The following is a 25310-nucleotide window of genomic DNA, read 5'->3' as shown; positions in this document are numbered from 1 at the left end:
GTTTTTGTATAAATGACTTTTATTTAAAACCTTTACTTAATTATTATATTCAATGTAATAAAAGTTACAGTTCATCATAAAATTCGTCAACTTAAAAACTTGCTGATAAAAGTAAACAGCAAATTGGATTAAGTTCCCCATCGAAAGTTTACCTGATCTGACCTTCAAATTATCTTAAATAAAAACAAGAAAAAAACTAAATAAATTTTCTTTAATGAATTAATATCACCGTTCAAATAAAAAAAAACATACATACTCAAAGCAATTTATCCCACATTAATTACTTTTCTACATCTTTCACATCTTGGCTCGGTTCAGCAGCCTGCATAGTTGATGCTACTAATTGGTAAACCTTGATGGTTGCATTGGAGGCATGTGTTGGTAAATCGACGAGTAATTTGAATGTATTTTTCACACCAGTGTTCCAGTAGTACTTCAATAGGTATGATGCTCTGTCGTTCGTAGGTAGAGGAGGAAGCTGCAAACATAGGTCATTTTAAGAATTATTTAACAGAATAGTTGTTAATATAAATAATATGGTGTATGGTTTAGAGCAGTAACAATTTATTTTGATCAGTTGGCAAAAACTCGTGATTTAGGGCCTTCAAATTAAATGCTTAAAAACCGCATCTGTAGCCGCGCATTACGTCTGACTTTTTTCTTGTTGATATTGTGATCGCAAATGTGGTGCGCGCGTGTCACGACTTTGGCATTGCGACTGCGCATCCAGATATTTTATGAAAATTAATGGCAGCCGCGCCTTATTTCTTACTTCACCAACAATGTGGCGCGCGCGTGTCACGACAGTTGCGCTGCAACTGCTTAATGAAAATTAATGATGGTACCACTGCAGCGCTTTTGTAAGTGTTTAATATAAAGGCATATAAAACTCGTATTCTCTACTCTATTGAGTAGAGTTCTAGAATCCCGGGAGTGCTTTAAACCGTACTCAAATCCTGACTTGAGCATAGAGTAGAGTTCTAGAATACGACCCTAAGGGTCGTACTCAAAATCATACTCGAGTCCTTGCCGTTAGGGTCGTATTTCCAGTGCTTGAAATCATACTCAAGTCTGCTCAAGTCCTGACTTGAGCATTGAGTAGAGTTCTGGAATACGACCCTTAGTCCTGTACTTGTAAAGTTAAGAGGGTGATATACTGTCCATCTAGAAATAATTTTTAATTAATTAAATTCTACTTTTTGAGCATAATCAAATGTAATGTAAGCAATAAGTTTCTTCAAATTGAAGAATGGTGGGTGAAAAGTGGTGCTGCAACAAGTTTATCACAGAGTGGCCAAGAACATGAATTCTTTCAGCTTGTTAGTCACATCTCACTTTTATTCTATTTATATCAGGGTTATATTATAGTGAATGCCATTGATACAATAAGAAGAAAGTATAATGTAATAGGCTAAAATTCACAAAACACTATTCATTATTATATTGTTTGTGCTGTCGTCTCGAGAACAAGCTCGACTATTGGCTACAAAAAAGTGGAATCAGTGCTAAAAAAATTAATCAAACTTAAAGCAGAGACTATTTGATGAACACTATTAGACGTAATATCCACGAAAGCTATTCATCTATTGATCAAATAAAAACTTTTCTCTGAAAAATATTTTTTTAGTAAATTGTATGAGTGAGAAATATATTAATAAGGGTGATATATAATTGGAAATTATATAATTGTAGGTTATAAGGATATTATTGTATTATTTACGCATTACTTAAGAGTCATTTAACATATTATTATTATTAGGGTGGCTTCATTCGGGGCCTATGCGGTCCCTTATCACTGCGACCATCAACTGATCTATTGTGATCACCACTAATTACGTTCGAAGTCAAGGCCAATAGCATTTAAGAACTCTCCTAGCCCCAACAGTTTTTATGTCCTCTGGGTGTGGCCTGTGCCCACCCAGTATGGAACTTGACACGCCCATTAGAGGGCAGCACTGGGTGAGGAGATGCACAGGAGTTTCATCCGCTCGTGACAGAATCTACATTACCTGTTTTCTCTCTGCATACAAATTGTGATAGTAATATTCCTTAATTTGTACAATCAGGGGCCCTACCATGACCTCTTATTGCAGTTCAGTATAGGTTCGTAACTACAAAAAAGCGGGATGGTGATATATACTTCATGTAGTGCTATCTCACAACGATTCATTTTAGAGAAGAGTTCATGGTAAGGCCCCAGGTTGAACTAATTGCAACTGGACGGCCTAATGAAGATTATTAAGCTTTGTTCAGTGCCTTCATTTTACACTACACTGTAAATGTATGACACTGTCTAGACTGTGAATGTACAATATATCTACCAATTGAAACAATACCAATTTCGTTACATATTTGTGCTGGAAAGGTGAAACGTCTAACATGCATTTGAATTTTTTTTTTCTACTGTGTCTTGGGAGCCATGGACACACCACATAGACAACCACATATTACAATCAAACTCACGAGATAAGTAAATGTGTGTGTGTGATGGTCATACAAATAAGAAGAATATGATGATTGTACTGGTGTCAGGGCTGTACTAACATTTACGAATGAACAGTACCTCATATGGGATTTTCTTCTTAAGTTCACCAACATAAGGAGAAATCCCCTTCTCGAGTTCTTCGTATAGTGCATTTGTGGTAGCGCTATCCTTCCACATGCCTTTGTCGATCGTATAGTAAACAGCGCCACCGAGCACAGCTGACTTGATTCCAAACCTAAAATTTGAAATTTTTTAAGTTAATCAAAAACTGAATTAGAAGTTACGTACGCTTATTCAGTTATTGGTTAAATTATGCAAATTTATAATTTTACACATACTTCAACATTGTAGCAGTTTATTCACCACTGAATAGATTTCAGGAAGGGGATTGTTTGTTTACTATTTTGTTCAAGAAATTATATAATTTTTTTAACAAAATTTTTTTTGCTCAATTCGTTGACATTTCACAGATAATGTGACCATATAGAAAATATTGTCAGATAATAAAATAAGGCTTCAAGCCCGGCCGCGTTCGAGCGCACGGTAGCTGTAATTCAGTATATCGGTCTATCGGTTTACTTCCGAGGCGAATGGGAATATTTAAAATTGTGTAAATTATTATCGATCAATGATACTAGAGTTATAATTGTGTTAATGGTTAATATTTACATAGACATGGGAAATGGCTAATAAAATAACAATTATACCTATGCTTACTACATTTGAGAGCAAGGATTATTAACATAGTTTATCATAGGAAGCAGTTTACATTGCACATTCTTAAATTATTAGCTATGTTGAATGTGTACGTTATTATTGTTATTATTAATAAGCCCATGAAAACATATAGTTTGCATTGTGTGTTAAATATATTATTTACTCTTGGGAGCACCTTGCAGCCAAGGTCTTAAATAAGGTAATCAAGAGTGAACAAATATATGTATAGTTCGTGTTGCATCGGTTACAAGGAACCAAGCAATGTATGTATGTAAACAAAATGCCTTATCGGTACTTATTTATTTATACAAGGCACAGTTACAGAATGCAAACCGTAAAGTTGTTTATAGTTAACATGCATTACAATAATGCTCTGGCCACACAGAGGCGGCCGCGGGAAGTTTATATATATTATATGAATCCTGCCATACTGAAACGTCGCGCATTTGCCGTGCGTTTCAGTGTGGCAGGGTTCATATAAACTCGTATATTACAAAAATTCCTGCGCCCGGAACGCTGCGGCCGCCTCTGTGTGGCCTGAGCATTAGAGTAAATTTGCATTCGTACATTAGCCACTTTACGTTTACATTATATAATAATAATATTCACTGTAAATCATGCTGTTAGCTTTGTTCGCTTTGTGTTAGCTAATATCTCAATCGACATTTTTTGGAGTAAGTAATCCATGTTGACTAGCATATCAACCAACATGGTCGACACGTTTACCTAGGAATGTGCGCTTTAATTTAAACGAACGACAATCAAGTTGTCAAGCCGTGATCGCCCGATCATAGACAAAACAACAGAACGTTAAAAATGAAGATTTGTTTCTAAAAAGTTTAGAATCATTAGGTCTTGTATTGATTAATTGGTGAAAATTCTAATTTACGTTGAGTGAAAATGGATTCTCTCAGTCTGGAACAACTAATGATACGAAGTATCGAACACTGCCTAGTGCCTAAACTAAGCAGAGACTTCGAAGAATGTGAAACTCATGGGGAGTTCGACATTTACAAAAATCGATTCTCTCAACATTTCTACGAACTAATAAAATTGTTGGATGATGCTGATTTAAAGGAGAATTTGAAAGGATCTACGCGAATTATTGCTTACTTATGGATCTTGTATGTGGATTTGCAAACTAACATTCTTTGGACTACCGAGGTGATCACCGAGTACACCAACAAGTTTAACGCATCTTTCGAGCTTATTTACGGAGTAAAACTAGATGATGTGTTGAAAGCGGAGCAGCTTGACCGCCAGGCCATATTCGATAAGGCTATGGAGGAGCTCCACCAAAAATTGACTCCTGAAAATTTCAAGAAGTACCCAAGTCTCATTGATGTCTATAACTCGATCATTCAGGATGTAAAAGTAAGGCTGTGTTTAGTATATTACGCAAGGGCGGTTGTAGATTTGTAGTATGATGTTGTAGGTTTATAAATTTGTTACTGTTATTGTTAGTACATAGAATATGATGCGCGTAAAGCGATGTGCTACGCAGCATGAACAACGTGCGATACGTAGTGCTACGCGCCTTGAAGAATGCACGACGCATAGCGCTACGCGCCACGTAGACCGGCGGCGCGCCTCGGTCGCGCTTTCGACAATCAACAAACTCAGAGTGGATTTATCCTCTTGTTTATCAGTAGTGCTACCTGCCACGAAGAACCCGCGCGCTGTTCAGTGCTACTTGCCATGTCGACAGTCCCCTTCAGTCTGCATTTGCATTAAGCGAATTGTTTCCACCTCATTTTTTTGAATAATTAACAATGGGGTGCACTCAGACATCTGAACTTAACTCCTTGAGGAGATTTTGCTGATTTTGCTATTATGCATTGTTGAGGAGACAAACTTGGAACTATGTGGTGTCTAAATTTGTGAGTCATTGGAGTTTAAAGTTATTATTTGTTTTAGGATTTCAAGATCCAAGTGAATCTCGTGAAAACTCTACCGATTGCACTGCTCCTGATTGAAGATTTTGTGCCAACCAATAGAATTAGTGGGCTCAAAAGTTGTGCCTCCATTTTGCAACATGTGGTGAGTCGGTCCCATTCAAATTGAATTTATCTCTAAAAGGTTACCACAACTATTTTCTGACACTCAGTTGCTCTTAAATATTTAAATTAGTTAAGATTTTAAAAATAATTAATTATTATAATAAAAGATATGTTTGTTCAATGCAGAGTGAAAACGTTCCAAGACTGAACGAACAACAAATAAAATACTGAAAAAAGCATCACATTACATATAATTCTAAACACTAAGGTAATTCTGTGAAGATATGAGTCTTCTATGCCACAAAATTTCTACAAAAATAAAAACAAACAAGTTATTTTTATGAGTCGTTGCGACAAAGAACACTAAAAACTTTAATCAAAATTTGAAACAAACACAGACAACCTACATAGAAGACGTGCCAGCGAAAAGGTTTTCCAACAAATTCAGTCACACGTGTAGGACCATCAGCTGATTACCAGGCTTTAGTCCGTGATAACTCCCTAACTCTTTATTCACTGTTAACTTATTTATTTTCTATGTGTGGTTACAATATTCATTGATTGACACTTGACACTGTTGTGTAAAGTTTTGGAGTCATTATTTCAACTGCAATAAATGCAAGATAATCTCAGTAGAGAGTACTACAAAAATCAGTTACTGGAAAGTACACAGAACCAGATTCATCCTCTAGTTCGCCACTATTTGGGCCTTAATACTGGAGATAATGAAGCTTGGTGCTCACTGTTTAAAGTATATTGATAGAAAAACGCCTTAAATTGGAGCATAGCAAAATTGCTCCTTACAAAATTTAGCGCTATTTATAAAATTAAGTCTTCATGCATGAACAGCCACCTTTAGAGGAATATTTTCTTCTAATTTTGAAGAAAATTGGACCACTACTGAGGTACCCTCTTCCCAACAAAAATAGAATTATCAAAATTGATTCACAAATACCGGAGATATCATGTAACATAAAAAAAGTAAAAACAAACATAGTCGAATTGAGTCCTCCTTTTTTTGAAGTCGGTTAAAATGTGGTTTATAGTCAACATTTGACAAGCATCATAGTTCAAAACGCATCTTTGGAGGTTGTGATTTGTGATGTCCTAAATGTAAGTAGATTAAAATAACAATAAAAAATCATTGCAGGAGCCAAATGTCTTTGACACAGGCAACTACTATGAGGTAATCCATGGCACTCTGCTGAAGGCCTTCACAGAACGTGACGCAGAGGTCACTAACTTGGTGATTGGAAGTTTGCTGCAACTTCTGCTGCTATTACCGGACAGTGTGAAGGTGAAGACTGTTTATACTAATCACTTTAAGTACATTCACTCGTCTATTTTTAATATTAATTCTGCTCTCGACATAGTCGCTTTAATTTTTAAAAATCACAAATAAATCAATCAGATCTAATTTAGATAGCCAATAGCGCGCGCTTACTTCAATTTTATCGGGCTTGTTGCGACTATCATGTGTAACCATGCTACGGGGGCTGGTCTATCTAAACACATACACCAATCTATTTATATTCACTTTATATTAATTCAGCTCTCATCATAATCACATTTTTTTTTTAATCTCACATAAACTACAGGCCTACCGCTTAACTGAGCCGGTTCCTGAGATAGCTCTGTGGTGTGGGAGACAGAGACTAATAGAGACTTCATTGATAAGTGAAATGGGCAGACAAGCCACTTGGCCCTTTTGTTTAAAAAAACTTGCTATTGAATATTGTCAGAAAAATCTTTAGAAATTATCCCGTGTGCAGTGCGACAACTAACTATTACGTAAACTGTCACTTCTCCCGCACCGCATCACTCCCTCAGGAACCGGATTAGTTAAGCGGTAGACCTTGTCGTAGGATATGAATCATGTTCCACTATCTAAGGAACTATACATAATATAGGTAAATAAAAAGTATTTACATGCTGTGTTACAGACGGCAGCATATCTGCGGCTATATCTAGCTCTGGGGGCGATATTCGTACAAAAATGTAAAGCTTGTTGTGCTCTTGACCACACATTCCTAAATAATTTTGAAATATGACAGATTTAATTATATCAATACTTATTTTTGCCACCATATTAGCCTTTTTATCTGTGAAGTCTTAAAATGTTTGCTAAACTTTTATGTCTGGCTTGCAGGAGCAGAAGACTGACGAAACCTATGCTCTAACACTTGAACAAGTTCTGAATGAGTCTAATGTATACAGAAAACTGAATCTGTACAGATTCACTACGAAATTGATCCAAATGCTTCGCACCAAATGCGCTAAGAGACGCAGGTTTCACTTAGCTATTGTTGATGGAATTATTTTGTGCTGCAATAAAGACATTCAGGATGTGCTCCTGAATGATGTTTTAGAGGTAAGTTTATAGGGATATATAACATTACATTCAATACGTATTTTCGATTTTTGTTACTCTTTTTTTACATTTTAATAAGTATTTCTGTTATTTGTTGCTCTTTTTTAGGCCAACCTTTTCTTTATATCCCTAACATATAAGAACGTATTAGAAACTAGTAAAAGACTACACTGAGAACAAGTTCAGTGCAGGCTTAAAATAATACCTGTCAACCAATTAAAGCTTACTTGAAAGTGGAACATATCAATACTTCACAGAAGAAAAGGGGTAAAATGTTTTAAATTGAATAAATAAATATTAGACAACATCACATATGGTGCTACGATCCCAAAGTAACTAAGGCACTTGTGTTATGGAAATCGACAACAACGATGCGCAACGGTACCACAAACACACTATAGAAAAATTTAGAAAACTTGGGAATGTTCACTAAAAAAGGGAATGTCCACATTATCCTTTAGTTTAGCGAAATTAACTCCAATTTCGATCACTCATTATTATGTAGTTGTGTTTAAAGAGATTATCATCATCCACATTTGGCACCAAACTTTGTAAATATTTTTTTGCATTATGAAATTAAACGAGAAATTATGAGAATGCCAAGTTGGGAATTCTGTCGAGAAAACTAATCTAATCGAATTTGATGGAATAATATTAATACTGCATACACTCAACATAACCCCGCACTAGGGAAACCCTGTGTCGCGGGTGACATGGGCACACTCATAGACAACCACAAATTACACCCAAAGTCACGAGAAAAATAAATGTAGGCCATACAAATATTTCTCCCGGCCGGGAATCTAACCTGGGACCTCTGCGTGGCAGTCCGGCATGGTAACCGTTCGACCATGGAGGCAGTTGAAGGAGTAAAGGAATAATAACGCTCACAATCAACATAATAATAATACAATAACAGGAATAAGGGAGTTCTACTGTTTGCAGTGTCTCAAAGAATGGATAAAGCACACTTGGTGTGTGTGGAACCTGCAGACCGACTACAGGATTCTTGCTGAAATGATGAAGCTACAGTGCGCTTCAAAGCCAGAGAACTGCAGGAAAGTCGTGAAGCTCATCGCTACACTGATCACAATTTGTACTGAGGATGAACAGCTTAGCATTGTGAAATGTTTGGAACAGCCACCGAGGCAGTTCACTGACAGAGTTGAAGAGGTACGCGCACATTGCTCTCACCCTATGTAAGCTCCATTTAATTTATATGTGTATGTTTAAAACAGTAGATGCATGAGTCAAATCAGTATTATTTAACTTATTTTACTAATTTTATGCCAAATAAAACTGGAAAAATGACAAAAAAAAAAATAATTTGCTTATAAAAGTGTTTAGCAATATAGTACACCTGTATATTCAATAAAACAAAAATGTAAAAAAAATCCATGTATTTATAAATAAAAATAACAAAAAAAAAATTTATGTAGTTCAATAAATGCCAAAAATATTGACAAAACAAAAAATATTGATGTATAAATGTTAATGATTGTAACTAATTATCACTATCACACGTTTATTATCATGGAGTGACTATTCTTTACCTCCTGCAGACACTTGAAATAGCTAATGCTAATTATTAAGTTTACCATGAAAATCTTAAATCTTAATTGTCGTAGTTTATATTAAATATCTACTTAGTTCTTTTAATCATTGATTGTACATGCAGTCACTATTATGCTGCAGCTATGTGCCATAAACAACATATATCACATTTCATTTATCATTAGAATTATATAAGAACTATCTAAAAATATATTTGTGTAAGTAATACGCAAATGTGCGTTTTATTTATTTACTCATATAGCACCTTATTAGTAAGAAGTGTTTTATACTGATTTAACTGCACCACTGGATATAAGAGTGACCCGGGGACTGTAAAAAATTTTAAGGAATGTCTGAGGGCGTTCAGGTGGCCACAGCTCAGGACGCTACTGGATACTTCCGCGTGCTGACATGCTGTAGAGAATTTCTTGTAGAGGGTACTAGCCCTTATTTGGAAAAGACGTGCATATGGTCCAACCAATGAAAGTTAATGACGATATTCTCAAATGTAATTTTTCGATTAATTATTTGCCCTTATCAATTTTCTACCCTGTCTGCCTGTTTAGTAGCATTTTTGTAATATATTATCTAAAAATATATGTATATATGTAAATATTCATAAAAAAATATAAGCAGGGTAGAAATTAGATCATTAATTTTGGTTATATTAATAAGATGGCAATACGGTAAGTGGAAGTCCTTTATCATCATCCTTCTCAAAACCACTAATAGTGTACAAAGTATCAACAATTTCCTCTGCATTAGGCCTTTGCTTCCTGCGATACTCCAAACACTTTTTCGCCAGTGTATATATCTCCTTACCCTTTGTCCATTTGTCAATAAATGGGTCTAGAACATTCTGTATCTCATTGTTAGGACAATTCTCTTCTACAAAGTCTTTTATATTGATAGTTTCACGATGTTGGTGAACTATAGGGCCATGTCCGGTTAGCATCTCTAAAAGGACTATACCATAGCTGTAAATGTCATTTTCTTGAGTTATGGTGCCTTTGAAGCCTTCTGGAGCCATATAGGCGTGTGATCCCATTGGTGATGAAGTCATGCAGGTAGTATTGTATTGCTTGCCTAATCCAAAGTCACATATCTGAAAAAATATTAAAATTTAAACCATTTATTGATGCCTTGAGTGAAAACTTTGGCTACGCATTTTTTCATAATTTAATTATTTAAATATGTTTTTTATTTGAGTAATGTAGCATCCAAGAGAGGTATAATTTAACTAATTGAAATGAATTAGCATGGTTTGACAACATGTTTACAATATAACACAAATATTTCCTGAAAAAATAAATCCAAATCACATACGAGGTATAGACAACATCATATACTTGCAAACAAAGTTAAAAGGAAAATTAATAAATCAAAGAACTTAATTGGCAATAAGGAAACCAAACTTTTGTAATTTCATTTCACTACTGTAGTCAATTAGCAGGCCACAGTTACTGCAGACATAGGAAGATGTAAATATATTTTAGTACACGCAAAATATGACAATATATGAAGCTACATACCTTTGGCACGAAGTCCCTAGTCAATAAAATGTTGGCTGTCTTGATATCACCATGTACAAAATTTCCAGTTTTAGAAAAATGCTCTGAATCATTTGCTTCATAATCAATGTTATCTTTCTTAGATTCCAATTTCTTGCCTCCATGTAAATATTTCAAACCCTCAGCTGTACCAAGCATTATCTTCAAACGTTGTTTCTCTGTCAGTATTTTAGCTGCTAATTTATCTTGCAGAGATCCACCATCAATATATTCACACACAATGCACAGTGGTCCATCTATGGAATACCCGATTATCGGAACTATATTCTTATGCTTAAACTGAGCAAGAAACCTGACTTCAGCATTAAATACTTTTACAGCAATATCAGGTTTTTTATCAAACACTAGGTGTGTACGTGCTTTTTTCACAGCCACCTGTCCATAAATAGTATGAAAACCAGCATAAACTTCTCCAAAACCTCCACTACCAATTTTTCCAGCAAGTTTACCTGACCCACCATTAGGATCAGGAATGTAAATCTTTTTATCAGTAAACCGTTTTGTAATTCTCTCAAGGTCTTTGTAAGGGAAGTCAATTAATTCCTGGTTTCTGAGTATTTCAGAATCTATACCAGCCACATTTGATTTTGTCAGCATTGAATCAATTTTCGGAAGCCAAGTTTGCCATGGGACTTGAGCATCTTGACTTGAGTTGGGTATGTTTCTTCCTTCAGACACCATTTCAGCAGTAGTTTTGTGGCCTAAGGATTCGGCTTGTTCTTTGCCAGGGGCAGTTTTTATTTGAGCTGTACTGTCTGGCTGCTGCAGTGTGGAAGTAGACAATATATCTGTGTCTATTCTTGCTGCAGGCCCGTCTTGGGGTCTTGGTGGGGGAGATTCTGAAAATAACAATAGATTAATGATAACTTGATAACATAAGAGAAAATATTTCTTTAAAGCATATGCAAATGGAAGCGCTCTTTATTAATCTTGACTGTCCATGATTAAAGATATTTTGGCGAAATTTTTTGGTGGTTCTGTTACAAAAGCTGTGTGGTACTGTGCTGTATGCTGTGGCAATTTCATAATTTTATGTAACACGTGACTGCAATGTCATGCCGGAATAAATTCCAAGGAGTAGTTGAATGTCTACTTTCATAACATCCCTCAAGACATTTCTTACCTTGTATCATGCTTGAAATCTCATCAGCAGCCCGGTAAATTGTAGCCTTTGTGCAAACATCTCTCAAAGTAACGAGTGTAGGTCGCACCTTGCCGGAGGTACCCCACTCTTCAAATAATATCTCAGCACACTTCCTGCTACTTGCTCTTGCATGATCTTCTATTTGTCTGCAATAAACAAACCATAAGTACACGAGAGGTATGAACAGAGTTTTAGCCCTCTTGGTTAACGGTTCACGCAACATGACATTTAACTCCCCAACCTGCCAAAAATCCCCTAATTGAAATTGGCTTCTCAGAGCCACATGACCACATTCCATTAAATGTAGCATATCTTTTTGTTACAGAATTTACATAGTGGAGATACTGGTCTTTTTTATTTGATGTTAGAAACTTATTTAGGGTAAGGTGGCCAGTACATAGTCTAAAAGCTAAGATCAATGCATTCCTAGAAAGTACCCCGTCCTCAAACCAGGGCTTTCGCGGTGGACGCAATTCGACAGTGTAAATAGTAGTCATCACAATCGGTTGCATTGCAGGTCGCAATGATGAAGGACTGTCGCCTTCAGACCAGTTATACTATTAATGGTATAAGTGGTACTAACCTGTCCAGTTATACCATTATTTATAATCCAATGGTATAACTGGAATAAACTAGTGCCACCTATACCATTACAGGTATAAATAGGACAGGTCAGTACCATTTATACCATTATATATAATCCAATGGTGTAACTGGGATAAACTAGTGCCACCTATACCATTACAGGTATAAATGGGACAGGTCAGTATCATTTATACCATTATCTATAATCCAATGGTGTAACTGGGATAAACTAGTGCCACCTATACCATTACAGGTATAAATGGGACAGGTCAGTACCATTTATACCATTGTTTATAACCAAATGGTATAACTGGGATAAACCAGTGCCACCTATAGCATTACAGGTATAAATGGGACAGATTAGTACCATTTAGTCTGAAGGTGGACTGTCACCCTGAATAAGCCATCCTAATAATAATACCTCAAGTTTGCAAAAGCAGATCAACAAGTGTCTAAAATGCTATGCCGAAGAAGAATGACTCCTGAATAAAAGGGCCTGATGATGCGCGGTGACTTAGTTTCCAATAGGTAAGTTTTGAATAGATTCAGCTAATGATGATGACTCAAAGTATTTGGTTCATTAATAATACATTACATCATCGTTGAATATTAAGGTATTGCCTAAGTAGGAGAGCATAGAGACAATTTTATTGGTAGAAATCAGACGTCAATTAAGCGTGGGCACTTACCTCTTTTTTACCATATAACAAGCATTATCAAAACTAACTAATCATAATATACATGGTATGGTATTTTGTGATGGGCTGGTGTCTGCAACTCAATGTCAAGGCACCATTTTGCATGTGAAACCATATATGTATATTACTAACATTGTAAACAACTTTTGCTCAATGATTTTTTATAAAACAATTTAGCAAAATATAAACTTTTCAGTTTTTGTTCTACTCTCACACCTTTTTGATCAGTACCGCTAGTACTGCTTTCTTTTGTTACTGCTAGTTAGTTAGGAGTTATCTATTATTTTCGTTAGATACTAAAATCTGATGAATTATGAAAAGTCATGGAACAAAACTTGTTAAGATGTTTAATAAAGCCCTGTGAATATGTTAGTATTTTACAAAACCCTGATTATGTTTTTTGCAAATAAACATAATCAGGGTCAAAAGTACGTCAAATTTCACACATACTATTTAAATTCAACTTTACGACGCTTAATATAAAAGCGATCCAAAGTTGATATTGATGTGCTGGACTGCATAAAGACAATATAAGATTTCTTTAAAAAGAACTCACTTGATGTGTTCGTTATTATATTTTGGTTCGAAATACTCGCTTCGAGGATTCCTGGGTATGAGAGACATAATCTTCTTCCAATCATTATCTGTTTCCAGAATATTCACGATGTTGCAAAGTTTCCCCGCGGGCAACTTACGCAGCTCCGTGTTTTTCTCAAGTAATAACATTTCAAACCACTTTTTTCCACTTCACGGTGAAAACTTCGACTTCTAAACCCGAAAACTAACGATTACAACGCAGTATGAAGCCTGAATTAATCTAAAAACTGGAAATCCCAACAGGAAAAAGTTGACGAAAACAAGTTTTGCATAAATATAGTGAATTTTATGTAAAGGTCGTATGATAGATAAGAATATTGTGTGAGTGACAAACTACTGATACAAACTTTGTCTATCTCTTTTTGAAGCGTTGAATATAGCACAAAAAAGCGGAACACTTGGCATTAAACTTTACATTTTCGAAGATTGTTAAAGTTTATAAGTTTTATAAACCAACAAGCCTTTTAAAGCCCAGCAAATTTGATTTATTTAATAAATATTATAAACGTTGATGACCATTATTTTCTCATGAATTTTTTAAGGTACTTAGTTTGTAAATATTATTGATTTATAGAACAAACAATAGAGTTATATCGAATATACGGGAACGATTTTATGTTTAATTTGTCAAATCTGGACTTAATGATAGTAATACACTTCACACCATGAGAATAATAAGGACACATAAATAATAAAGCTTCATTATTTATTTGTAAAAAAATACTCTACGAACATAATTTATTTATAATTATTTTAAGGTTAAAAATCTATTTGTTGGTGAAAATATTCAGGTAGATTGTGTATTAGTTGCTGCACGTCGGTGAAACGGTGCTGCGCGGTCAGCCGCCGCCAAAGAACGGGACATTCCGTATTGTTGCAACACTGAGAATAAGTGTGACCACAGCACGAATTGCAGATCTGTGGACAAGGACAGGCATTATAAACGGAATGTGGATTCCCTACTGAAGCACAATATTCTTTCTAATATTTGTTTTTTCACAATTCTGTACACTCACTCGCGCAAATTTTACTAAATATAAGTCAATAAATACTACGCAACGTAACATATGTTACTCTGACGCCGAAGTAAGTAACTACAGCACTTGTGTTATGAAAATCGATCACAACGACGGATCACAAACACTCACCCCGAGACAGTGAGTTTTCGACATTATGACCTTGGAGGAACTATAAACTATTGAATATTTTTTCCATAGATGACATATTGACCTCGATTTTCTCAGGTGTTTTGCTTTGAGACTAAACATACGTTCTCTTGCGTACTTTTTGCATTTCTTCTGTTGTTTCTTTCTTTTTCTTTTATGGTAAACAACTTAGAATAATAACGCATAGAAACCTAGCCCGCACACGCTAAGTGAGGCAAATTGAAGCGCTCCCAAAGGGCCTACACGAGCGGGCGGGCCTTCAGAGCTCAAGGTCAACTTGCACCGCGAACAGCTCCAGAATTTTAGCTAAAAATGACGAAATGTGCTGCTGTAAATGAGTGTAAAAATACGTCAGATAAACATAAAATAGATACTAACATCAAATTCCACAAGGAAGTAACGCGTTTCAACTTGTACTTTTATATAAATATTCACTAAAACCGAAAATTAACCTACTACTAAAACTAGCCTACATGAATTTGATTTTTGCCTCACTTGTGACAGTTCGTTTGATATGAAACTATCATTCTATGCGTTATTATTCTAAGGTAAACAACTAATAGCTACTAGTTGTCAAGGCACGAGACGTGAAACAACTTTGCTGCCGAGCGAAACACACAACTTTTCACTTCACTATAGCGAAGGAAATGGCAGATGAAAGAAAAACAGTTGGAACTATAACAAATCAGTTTTATTCATTCACACATCATAAATTAGCTATCGTTGTCAATTTAATGTCAACAGTAAGAAGAATAAATTATACCAACGGATTACATAAAAAAATGTACAACATATCGCGTAGTTGAAAGTGTCATTGTTTTTTTTAAATAAAAAACAAAACGTGCACCACAGTCCATCGTCAAGTACGAATTTCAAAACCCTAAAAAGAAACCCGAAAAGTACTTACCATATGACAAGAAGCGACGCAAGTATCGGCGTGGCTACAGCGAGTCATCAGCGCGGCGATGGCGGTCCGCCCGCCGCCCCTCCCCGCGCAGGCGGCGCACAGCGCCTGCACGCCCGGCGCGCCGCACAGGGCGCAGCGCCTGCGCCACATGTACCGCGCGATACCTCCTCGGGTCTGCTTTTGGACGGCCTCGCGCGTGTGCCCTACTTCAGCCCACCTGTTGGGAGTTAATAATAATTCATCCCACAATATCTCCACTGTATGGTCGACGACCGACAATCTGCCGTCCACTAACTAAAACGCAGCAAGTGACAAATGGTCAATAAATAACTAGTTATTATTGTTAGCTTCAAACGAAAAAGCGTTTAAGTGAAAAAGCGTTTAAAAAAGCACGCTTTTTTTAAAAAGCGTAACGTTTAAACGTTTTAAAAATAAGCAGTTTTTCCCATCTTTAGCTCCGACGCAGCAGCGGGCGGCGGCGGCATGGCTTTGTTCTCTGGCACGGCGACGAAAAACAAATCACAGGTCGGGGGTGGGGGCGCGGGCGCATACGCGAAATTGCTGTTTGCATAGAGAGACAGTGCACTCGCGACCTTGGTCTGGTCTACGCAATAAGTGGTGATGGTGTGAGACAAGCTATTGAAATGTTCCCAAATCGGAGTTTACGCGGTTGCACACACACTTTAAAACAAACAAATACAAATTAAAACAAAATGTACTGTGCTGTGCTAGACTATGCATTGTGGAAAACGGTGGACATTTTGAACACTTGCTCCGTACCACGTAAGTGTAAATGAAGTGTAAATAACTAAAAAATCAATCATTATCATTTATGATAATTATATATTAAATGTTAACTAGTTATCATAAACTATCTTTTGTATGTAAAACATTTCGATGAAAACATTTAGTTCAAGTAAAAAATAATTAACATAAGCTAATACGTAATCACTTTAATAACAGCTTTTTTCATCATAACATAAATAAGTAGGTGAGTAACTTAGTTTTTATTTTCTAGAGAGTGAGGTGCTTTGTCGGTCCTAAGCCCGCGAAAAAGTAGGAAGGGAGATGTGAAATCATTGTTATTGTTGCTGCCTCACTCGGCGCTCGCTTGGTAGTATTCCCATTGCACTCGAAATCAAGCGTAAAGGGAATCGGTTTATTCCTATGTACACTCCGAAACACATTTGTTGATTTATTTTTTGTTCTCTCCCATGTCCTAATTTTATTTTAGTCTATGTTAAGTTGTAACATGATTTACTATGACATGTATGAATAGGTCTCACTTCCAAATATACAGCCTGTATTATTAAACAATTTCCATATTCTAAAACTGGGTTATGGTTTTTTATGATATCTCAAAAAATATTTTGTTACTTAGCCGTTTTTTATGTAGAGAACAGCAGCAATGCTCTCCATCAGTAGTTTAAACCTTAATGTTGTAAGTTAAATCAGTTCACGTACTCATTTGAATCACAAATCCATCAAAATGTATCATTATCAGTAATCACTTTACTTTTATCAGTAAGCAATTAAATTATACTTATCAATTTTATTACCAAACTATCATTTTATAAGATTACGGATACACCGTACATCTTTGTTTGTTCTTCGAGCCAGATTTAAACCAGGCACATGGATCACCAATTAAAGGGTACTAAGGAATTCCCCATAATAATAAGATGCAGATAGAAGAAGACTCAAGGTTCTTTTCCACCGGCGAGGCGAGACGAGACACGAAACGAGGCGAGATGAGAATTGAAATTTGTCGACAAAGTTTCAATTCTCTCCTAGCACATCTTTTTTAAATTTTATTTTAAAGGTACACAAACAGAACGTAACCATGTTAACAGATACAGTTTGATACATTAACAACACATTCCAAAAACTGTACACAGCATGATAAAATTAAATTTTAGTGTAAAATTACAATATCCAAATATAAAACGAAGAAAACAAAAATGTTAAACAATAAAAATATAAATTTACAGATTTGTTAGAATAGTAATACAGTATACTGTTATATTGTTCTGTAAAACAAAAAAATATTAAAAGCTAAAACTCAAGCGAAACACGTAATTGCGTCTTCTATAAATTAATATTCGAATTAAAAACATCCAGATGAACAAACATCTTCGGTAGAAATTGTCTAGATCGACGAGGATGAGCGAGACGAGACTTGAAATGTTTGTTGGTGTATTATAATACTATATTTTATACTCTGCAACGGAAACACGATTACTCGTGCGAGTGCCCCGCACGGTCTCGCGGTGGCTATTAATATCAATCGCGAAATGTGCAGTGCGTAAGTTTTAATAAAAAAATGGTTTAATCGGATTCTACTTTCGTTAACATATTTAATAATAAGTACAGGACATGTGATTACTACCGCGTATTTATATCTAGATGAACTGAACAACACTAAATCCATACAATCCACAATACCATCACGATCTCGCGCGAGCTGTTAATGGCAATTAATGATGGAAATAGGCTAACGAGATTTCTATTATCGTCTCGCCTCGCCGGTGTTGGAAAACTACCTTAAATGGGCTCTTATAACAACACACCCTCAACATATTTTGGGACTGGGAATTCTCATTTAAAAATTCTGACACCGTATATTATTATTAGTCAAGTACATTTTATTAAACAATAAGTTGTTTTTTTTTTTTAATAGCGTAAGATTTTTCTCAGGCTTAGTACTTTCGGCGAGTTATTATAAATTATTGGCTCCATTAAACAAACACTTCTATGTAACGTCACACCCTGGACACTCCATAGAACGGTCGAAAATTATTTACCTACTACTACTACATACAGCAAGGCGCTATCTGCACAAATGTGTGCGTGAAGTGGCAGGGTTACCCATCCCTTGCTCGTACTATTATGTCACGTGGTCAGAACGGCAACATAGCGAAAATTCTAACGCGAGTCTGTTATCTGTAATTCTATTATAGAATCCTAATAATTACACATGTTCATTACGTATTTATATCGACATAATATTATATTTTCCATTAATTCACTACCTAGAATAATATTGAAGATTTATTTAAAAAAATATATTAAAAGCACTTAAATTGTTATATTTCGGACAGGTATTTTTAAATAAGGTAACCAAAGTATTTCAAATTGCATGTCCAACTTTATCTAGTTAATAATAGGTATATTCACGTAATATTTATCGGCAATAAAAATTGAAAATTCGAGAACCCTTGTCTAGCTCACGAAGTTATGGCGTCTCATTATATTGATACAATAAACCTGTGTTACCTATATATTACTCTGCACTAAACACAACAATAACTGAATGAGTCTCAGACATAAGTTTATTTACTTACTACGTTTCATCTTTCAAAAAACGAAAGAAACTCCTCTCTTTATCCCGTTGAGATGATTATCACACAGCACAATTCACGACCATTATAAATAGTAACATAAAATGATGTTATATATTAACGTACAAATTTCGTACTGAATAAATGAAAACTATATTCAAATATCAAAGCCGTCTTAGCGCGAAAACGGCTCGCCGACAACCTTGTTCTCGATTAGTCAATGTGACCGTCAATGTGCGGGGCGTGGTGCAGTATCTAAAGCTAGGGAGGGGCGGAGAATGTCCGTTCTCATTACTTATTTGTTCCGTGCTACTGCCTCCGTGGCCGAACGGTTACCATGATGGTCTGCCACGCAGAGGTCCCGGGTTCTTTCCCGGGTCGGCAGAAATATTTGTATGGCCTACATCGATTTCCTTCGTGAGTGTAATTTGTGGTTGTCTATGTGTGTGTCTGTGATTGTGTGCCCTATACTATATAATATGCATGAAGGTAGTTTTACAATCATTCAAAAGCTTTTTTTAATGTGAAACAGGTGGCCTATATTGCTATGTAAGAATTTCTTCCAGGTAATATGCAAAAGGCGTACAACCAAAGAATATGGTCACAAATACATTACATAATAAGTACTAACAAAATAAATCGTAAGATGTGCCGCGTAACTCACCATTTAAACACGTTGACGCCAAGGAGCGACAAACATCTATGCAGCGGCGGCAATAGCACCCTAAGTGCATAGTACGACACGTGGGGGGTCAGTCCACTATCGGCCACTAACTCTTCTGGGGTCCTAGCAAGTTTGACTAACGGGGCCCCGGGGGGTCCCGCACATACTTGCCACGCTACACGTTCGCCGGAGCGAGGAACCGCTCTACGATCGCGGGAAGCTATTCGTCTAAAAATACAATAAATTCATTAAATATCTCACCCTAAATAATAAAATGACTTTTTCTAATCCTGTATTTTAATCTGTCAAATATAATTTCATAAACCATGTCACAAAGGCGCAAATTTTTTTTTACTTTCATACTGTAGTAGTTAGTTTTAGTAGCCTTTTTAAAAAAATTGCATTTAAAACTCAGTAATAATTATAATAATTCATGCTTAGGCTGATGGCTTAGCCAAAGCCTCAATAAATTTAAAAAAATCACATAGGGATTCTTCCTAGTTCTGAACCAAAATTCTATTGCCTATGGTACTCGCTACTGAAATGAAAAATAAAAAAAAGTTGTATTTTTGCTAACTAAAATATCAAATATGATAATCGTAATGCTACTCAAATGTCCTACTGCCTCCCGATTGGTTAAAATATAAGCGGTACTTGGCCACTTCTATATCTCTTTGGTACGAGGTGAAACACGTGTCGGGCATATTTTTAGTGGTGGGATCTGTTACTTGCAGGCATTGACTTACAATTATATGGACGTCGGGTCCGCGCTAAAAAGTGTCCGCACTTGTAAGGCGCTAAAATCGTATACAGAGCGCCAAACTCCGCTTTAGTCTTCATTTGTTCGACTGACAGCGCGATACTGCGATGACATTACAATTTAAATTTCGAATAGGTTCACTTGGGACATTTTTTACGTGGTTTTTGTATTAGACCCGTCGTCCATTTATTTGTAAGTCAATGCTTACAGGTGCGTTTGTGTTATTTTACTAATTTGAAGCGGAGGGAGGGTGGGTAAAATTATGAAAAAAAAAACAACACAAGCGCAGTTATTGTGCACGATTTAACCTCCTTTGGTTTTGCGGAGTAGCAAATTAATTTAGTTCCATTTTTATTAATATATTGTATAAACTAACTTGGCTATCTCATTAGGTGGAGCAGCGGCCCCAGGCCTGTACCCAGCAGGACCGTGATATTCCCTCGTGAAGAAAAGGTCCTGCGGTGGCAGTGAGCCGTCGGCCAACTTGCATAGAGTCGACATTACCATGCGCTTTACACGCGACATGTCGCCGTGGGAAAATAGCTCGATGAGGGAACGTTGCAGAATCTGAAATTAATTGGGAACGGTATACAGAGTGTTTTTTTGTGAGTTGTGGACAGTATGGGGAAATCCAAAACCATAGAATACAAGGAAACTATCTTATGAACCATTTTTTTGCGAAAACATTTCATTTTGGTAATGTAAATTTCTTGGCCCATAAAAATGAATAAAATTGATCAAATTTTTTTTGTATTATTCAAATCAATTTCACGAAGGGTTCATTTTATTGTATAGGACGAAAAAAAATCGAGACAGCCGAAGTTGGTCAAATTTCATAAAATATTTTGTCGTACAAAATTAATAAAATTGACTGGTTTTTTTTTTATTAATGTTAATAGGCTCAGTTTCTTATAAGCATTATTTCACTGTGTGGGAAGAAAAAATCGGGACAGCAGAAGTTGGTCAATTCAAAATTGATTTTTCATACTGTTATGGGGTGGTTGGGATCTACCTCCTAGCGGTCCACCCCGGGCAACGACACTACTTGTATCAATAACATCTAGTGACGGCTGAATGATCCCACTTTGCGGTGGTAGGTTCCGCAAGGGACCGACTGGCTTGCTACCACCCTCCCGTCGAAGCCAGGCGCCAAGCAGTTTGCTGCGTTCCGTCTGCATGCGGGAGTACCAGTGCCTTTGGGGAATTAGAGGGTGTCTGTTGCGTCGCTTAGTAACGGGTTTTAGGACTCTCAGCTGACTGTCCCCGGTGACTAATTCTGGAGGGTAGCGGGACCGCAGTGTTCGGTTCCAAGTAGAGCCAATTTGGAAAATGAACGGTTCTGGTTAGTGCCGGGAGTGTATTCCGTTGCTCTGGTACTCTGGAGATTTGGTAGTTGACTTCTAAGTCACTTGACTCTAGTCAAAGGGGTGGCAACCGTTAGTTGCGCAAGGTGCAATGGAAACGTGCAATGGGAATGAAATGGGAGAGTGCCTACAGCTCCGGTACCTATCTGGAAAATAGGTAGGGTACTGTACGTGCACCCGGGACGGCTAAGTCAAGGCACTAGCCTTTTGAGAACCGAATGAAGGGAGGACATGATCCTGATTGAGAAGGTCAGGTTATATTGCTCTTCCCACATAACCAAGAATTTGATAGGGAGCGTCACTTTAAACAAAATTTATATGAAAGATATGGGGCTGCTGTGGCACTCGTAGCACAAGGAATTCTCTACTTTGAGACTAGATTTGGCCTGGCACATTATTATTATTATTATATGAGATATGAGGATTCTTTTTATTATTTTTTTACGCTACTATGGTATTAATGAAGTGCAGAGGTTTCCGAACTATTTAGCTCACCGCCCACTTAGGCAAGACAAAAAAATTCAATGCCTATCGCCACAAAAATACTTTAAAACATGTTTTTTTTTATATTAACTTAACACAAAAAACAATTACACATATCGCACTGCTATTACAATAGTGTTGTATCAATATTATATCATTACTGAACTTGAAATTTAATTCTCTACCCGTCAATGAAACAGTTGTTAAAATGTAAGAAAAAATTAAAAGATATCTACTTAACTCCTAATGAGTCAGGGCGCGTTCCCACTATGTCGTGACGACAGATTGTCCTGCAGTTTTACAGTGTCGTGGCTTGTATATTTAATTGAAGTTGTTCACATACAGCACGACACGATTAACTGTCGTTCACGATTTTTTATCGTTACAACGACAAACTGTCGTCACAGTGGGAACAGCTAGAACGACAGTCGTCCGACGATAAAAAAACGTCACGATAAAAACGTGACGACAGATTGTCGCAGCTCCTATTGTCACGTCACGTTATATTTTCTTTTCTTTGTTTGCTTCCTATTCCGCATTTTTAAAAGTAATATATTATTAAAATTTCGTCTTCATCCATTTCGAGCGAACACACAATACTGACTTCCAAAAGAACATACAAGCGACTGCAGTGCCTCATGTCATGCAAACGACAAGGCGAGACAATGGCGTGAAACGATAAATTGTCGTCACGATCTAGTGGGAACAGTTAGTCACGACAGTCGTTCAACGATAAAAAATCATCCACGACAGATAGTCGTGATATGGGAACAGGCTAGACACGACAGTCGTCTAACGATAATAAAACGTGATGACATAGTGGGAACACGCCCTTACACTTTATGCGATTTAGTTCAGGCCAAAATAGTCCTTATTAAAAAATGTGAAATATTTTTTCCAATTTATTTTTAAATATATTTGGCAAGTAGAAAATTGTTTAAGTGTCTGTAATAAACTATAAACCATACATACATTTTAATGATCTTTCAAGGGAAGTAATTCGTTTTTCATCGTTTCTGAGAAAATACACTTTTCGAGTTATTTACTTACTTGACTATTTGTATTGAGAGTGCGATATGTAGTGTAGTTTATACAGATAATACAGGTTTTATTTTCTAATGCGGTAGCAACCCCTGGACAGTATCAACAACCCCTGGGCAGTATCAACACCCCCTGATTACTTCCGATGCCGCTACCGCCCCTCTCAGGACTATTCAGCGCCCATTGGGGCACGATAGGGACCACTTTGGGAAACTATGATCAAGTGCAACAGCCTGACACTTCAGATTTAAATTCAACTCTAGACCTGTTACAATAAAAACGGTCCAAAGTGTTTCATGTCGTCTTGATTCTACTTAAAACTAGAAATTCCTTTTTATAGCTTCGGTATTATAATGGTTTCTGAGCTAAAAGTATGATGGGACTCAAATCACCTTGACTCCAGCTGGGCAGCCATCGCGCCTCACGGTTTCAATTCCTTTCGCTTCGTATACAGGTTTCTCTTGATCGGGACTCTCGTACATATAGCCTACATATCGTTTCTTGGTCTGAAAGACAGGAAGTCAAATATAGTGTTCAGTAGGGTTGGCACGACAGGGTGCGGCTTGCGCGAGATCTCTATGCGAGAATAGCAGTATGTCGCGCTTTATACCGCTCTTGCTCAAGTCGCGTCGTCGGGCTAACCCTACTTTAAAGGACAACCGAATACGTCTCAACGCTGGGCACAGAGGTTTAGACCATAATCCGTCTCGCTGACTGTCAGAAGGGGTTTACACTGGAGAACGGGAGTTACACAATTACACAAGTCTCTGCTGGGGGTCGATTCAGGACCTTACGATAACTCAGTTGTCGACCGATTTCTTTCCATTTTTATTCACAACACCCGAATCGAACGTCAAACTGTAGTATTCGAAACTTAACCGAAATGACGTCACACCCGTACGGTTACTCGAACTTCTCGACCGGCAAACGTTACAAACGTTATTCAGAACACAATTATCGAATGAAAGTTAGGGCGTGTTCCCACTATGTCGTGACGACAGATTGTCGTGCAGTTTACAGTGTCGTGGCTTGTATATTTAAATGAAGTTGTTCACATATAGCACGACACGATTAACTGTCGTTCGCGATTTTTTATCGTTACAACGACAAACTGTCGTCACAGTGGGAACAGCTAGAACAACAGTGGTCGGACGATAAAAAAACGTCACGGTAAAAACGTGACGACAGATTATCGCAGCTCATATTGTCGTCACGATCTAGTGGGAACAGCTAGTCACGACAGTCGTTCAACGATAAAAAATCGTCCACGACAGATAGTCGTGATATGGGAACAGGCTAGACACGACAGTCGTCCAACGATAATAAAACGTGACGACATAGTGGGAACGCGCCCTTACCGAACGTCCTATTGTTTACAAAGCAAAAATGTAAATATGTCTGGATTTTGATTAATTTATTTTAATGCAAGACTGATGCATTCCTATATTTTAGGTCTTTAAAGTCTTAAAAATGTATGTAAAAGGATTTGAATTTTCCTTCAGTCCGCAGAATACGTGAGCTTACCGATGTTAGTACTGCTAGACTAGTTTACTTTAGTTACTTCCATAGCATAATGTCCTACGGGATTCTCATGTGAGGTAAAGCGATTCGTTCTGTGTACCGTCTAGGCTCTCGGGTTTCTCTCAGAGAAAAGTTTAAGGAGATTGGTATCATGACTGTGGCATCACAGTACATTTAGTCCAATATTTTATATGCCCGTAAAAATATACATAATTTCAATAAGAAAGAAGATATCCATAATATTAACCTTAGAGCTAAATCCAAACTCATGGTACCACGATTTCGTTTAACCAAGGTAAACAACTCTTTTATGGGGAACTGTATACGATTTTACAATAAGA

General features: G+C 36.7%; 4 protein-coding genes across 6 annotated transcripts; 1 reads left to right on the top strand and 3 right to left on the bottom strand.

Moving 5' to 3' along the window:
• Nucleotides 1-37: 37 nt before the first annotated feature.
• On the bottom strand, nt 38-2935 carry LOC113231973 (MICOS complex subunit MIC13 homolog QIL1). Its single transcript, XM_026466570.1, has 3 exons — nt 2824-2935; nt 2564-2720; nt 38-478 (listed from the first exon to the last, which is right to left on the bottom strand). The coding sequence occupies exons 1-3, from the start codon at nt 2829-2831 to the stop codon at nt 281-283; spliced, it is 363 nt and encodes a 120-aa protein (XP_026322355.1). The 5' UTR covers nt 2832-2935; the 3' UTR covers nt 38-280.
• A 1068-nt stretch (nt 2936-4003) lies between these two features.
• LOC113231942 lies at nt 4004-13899 on the top strand. Of its 3 annotated transcripts, XM_026466495.1 has the most exons (7): nt 4004-4576; nt 5120-5242; nt 6353-6499; nt 7352-7573; nt 8519-8746; nt 12772-12955; nt 13780-13899. In XM_026466495.1, the coding sequence occupies exons 1-6, from the start codon at nt 4103-4105 to the stop codon at nt 12775-12777; spliced, it is 1200 nt and encodes a 399-aa protein (XP_026322280.1). In that variant the 5' UTR covers nt 4004-4102; the 3' UTR covers nt 12778-12955; nt 13780-13899. The 3 variants fall into 3 exon arrangements, with proteins under 3 accessions (XP_026322280.1, XP_026322278.1, XP_026322281.1); XM_026466496.1 differs by lacking the exons at nt 12772-12955; nt 13780-13899 and adding an exon at nt 7682-7840 and having other exon boundaries at nt 4007-4576; nt 8519-8589; XM_026466493.1 differs by lacking the exons at nt 12772-12955; nt 13780-13899 and having other exon boundaries at nt 8519-8931.
• Nucleotides 9072-13866, bottom strand: LOC113231941 (interleukin-1 receptor-associated kinase 4-like). Its single transcript, XM_026466492.1, has 4 exons — nt 13682-13866; nt 11822-11988; nt 10660-11537; nt 9072-10232 (listed from the first exon to the last, which is right to left on the bottom strand). Exons 1-4 carry the CDS (start codon nt 13849-13851, stop codon nt 9795-9797), a joined length of 1653 nt encoding a protein of 550 aa, XP_026322277.1. The 5' UTR covers nt 13852-13866; the 3' UTR covers nt 9072-9794.
• Nucleotides 13900-14481: 582 nt separating the features above from the next.
• Nucleotides 14482-24214, bottom strand: LOC113232078 (DNA polymerase zeta catalytic subunit-like). Its single transcript, XM_026466705.1, has 5 exons — nt 23841-24214; nt 20937-21127; nt 19801-20028; nt 15796-16012; nt 14482-14640 (listed from the first exon to the last, which is right to left on the bottom strand). The coding sequence occupies exons 1-5, from the start codon at nt 23928-23930 to the stop codon at nt 14482-14484; spliced, it is 885 nt and encodes a 294-aa protein (XP_026322490.1). The 5' UTR covers nt 23931-24214.
• Between the last annotated feature and the right edge of the window lie 1096 nt (nt 24215-25310).

The sequence above is a fragment of the Hyposmocoma kahamanoa genome, unplaced genomic scaffold (assembly GCF_003589595.1).
Source record: "Hyposmocoma kahamanoa isolate Upper Pololo Valley unplaced genomic scaffold, ASM358959v1 66, whole genome shotgun sequence".
In the NCBI taxonomy this organism is placed as follows: Eukaryota; Metazoa; Arthropoda; class Insecta; order Lepidoptera; family Cosmopterigidae; genus Hyposmocoma; species Hyposmocoma kahamanoa.
This window is presented reverse-complemented; position numbering and strand designations above follow the sequence as displayed.

Bases quoted from the DNA above. Each gene is read 5' to 3' on its own strand.
- LOC113231973 (XM_026466570.1), bottom strand. The intron at 479-2,563 runs GTACTGTTCATT...CTATGTTTGCAG, and splicing joins AGAAGAAAATCCCATATGAG to CTTCCTCCTCTACCTACGAA.
- LOC113231942 (XM_026466493.1), top strand. From the start codon at position 4,103: ATGGATTCTCTCAGTCTGGAACAACTAATGATACGAAGTATCGAACAC. The intron at 6,500-7,351 runs GTGAAGACTGTT...TCTGGCTTGCAG, and splicing joins TATTACCGGACAGTGTGAAG to GAGCAGAAGACTGACGAAAC. The intron at 7,574-8,518 runs GTAAGTTTATAG...TACTGTTTGCAG, and splicing joins TCCTGAATGATGTTTTAGAG to TGTCTCAAAGAATGGATAAA.
- LOC113231941 (XM_026466492.1), bottom strand. From the start codon at position 13,851: ATGTTATTACTTGAGAAAAACACGGAGCTGCGTAAGTTGCCCGCGGGG. The intron at 11,538-11,821 runs GTAAGAAATGTC...TGTTATTTTCAG, and splicing joins GATTTCAAGCATGATACAAG to AATCTCCCCCACCAAGACCC. The intron at 10,233-10,659 runs GTATGTAGCTTC...ATATTTTTTCAG, and splicing joins CTAGGGACTTCGTGCCAAAG to ATATGTGACTTTGGATTAGG.
- LOC113232078 (XM_026466705.1), bottom strand. From the start codon at position 23,930: ATGTACGAGAGTCCCGATCAAGAGAAACCTGTATACGAAGCGAAAGGA. The intron at 21,128-23,840 runs GTGATTTGAGTC...AATTAATTTCAG, and splicing joins GCTGCCCAGCTGGAGTCAAG to ATTCTGCAACGTTCCCTCAT. The intron at 14,641-15,795 runs GTAAGTACTTTT...CCTTGTCCACAG, and splicing joins GCGTCGCTTCTTGTCATATG to ATCTGCAATTCGTGCTGTGG.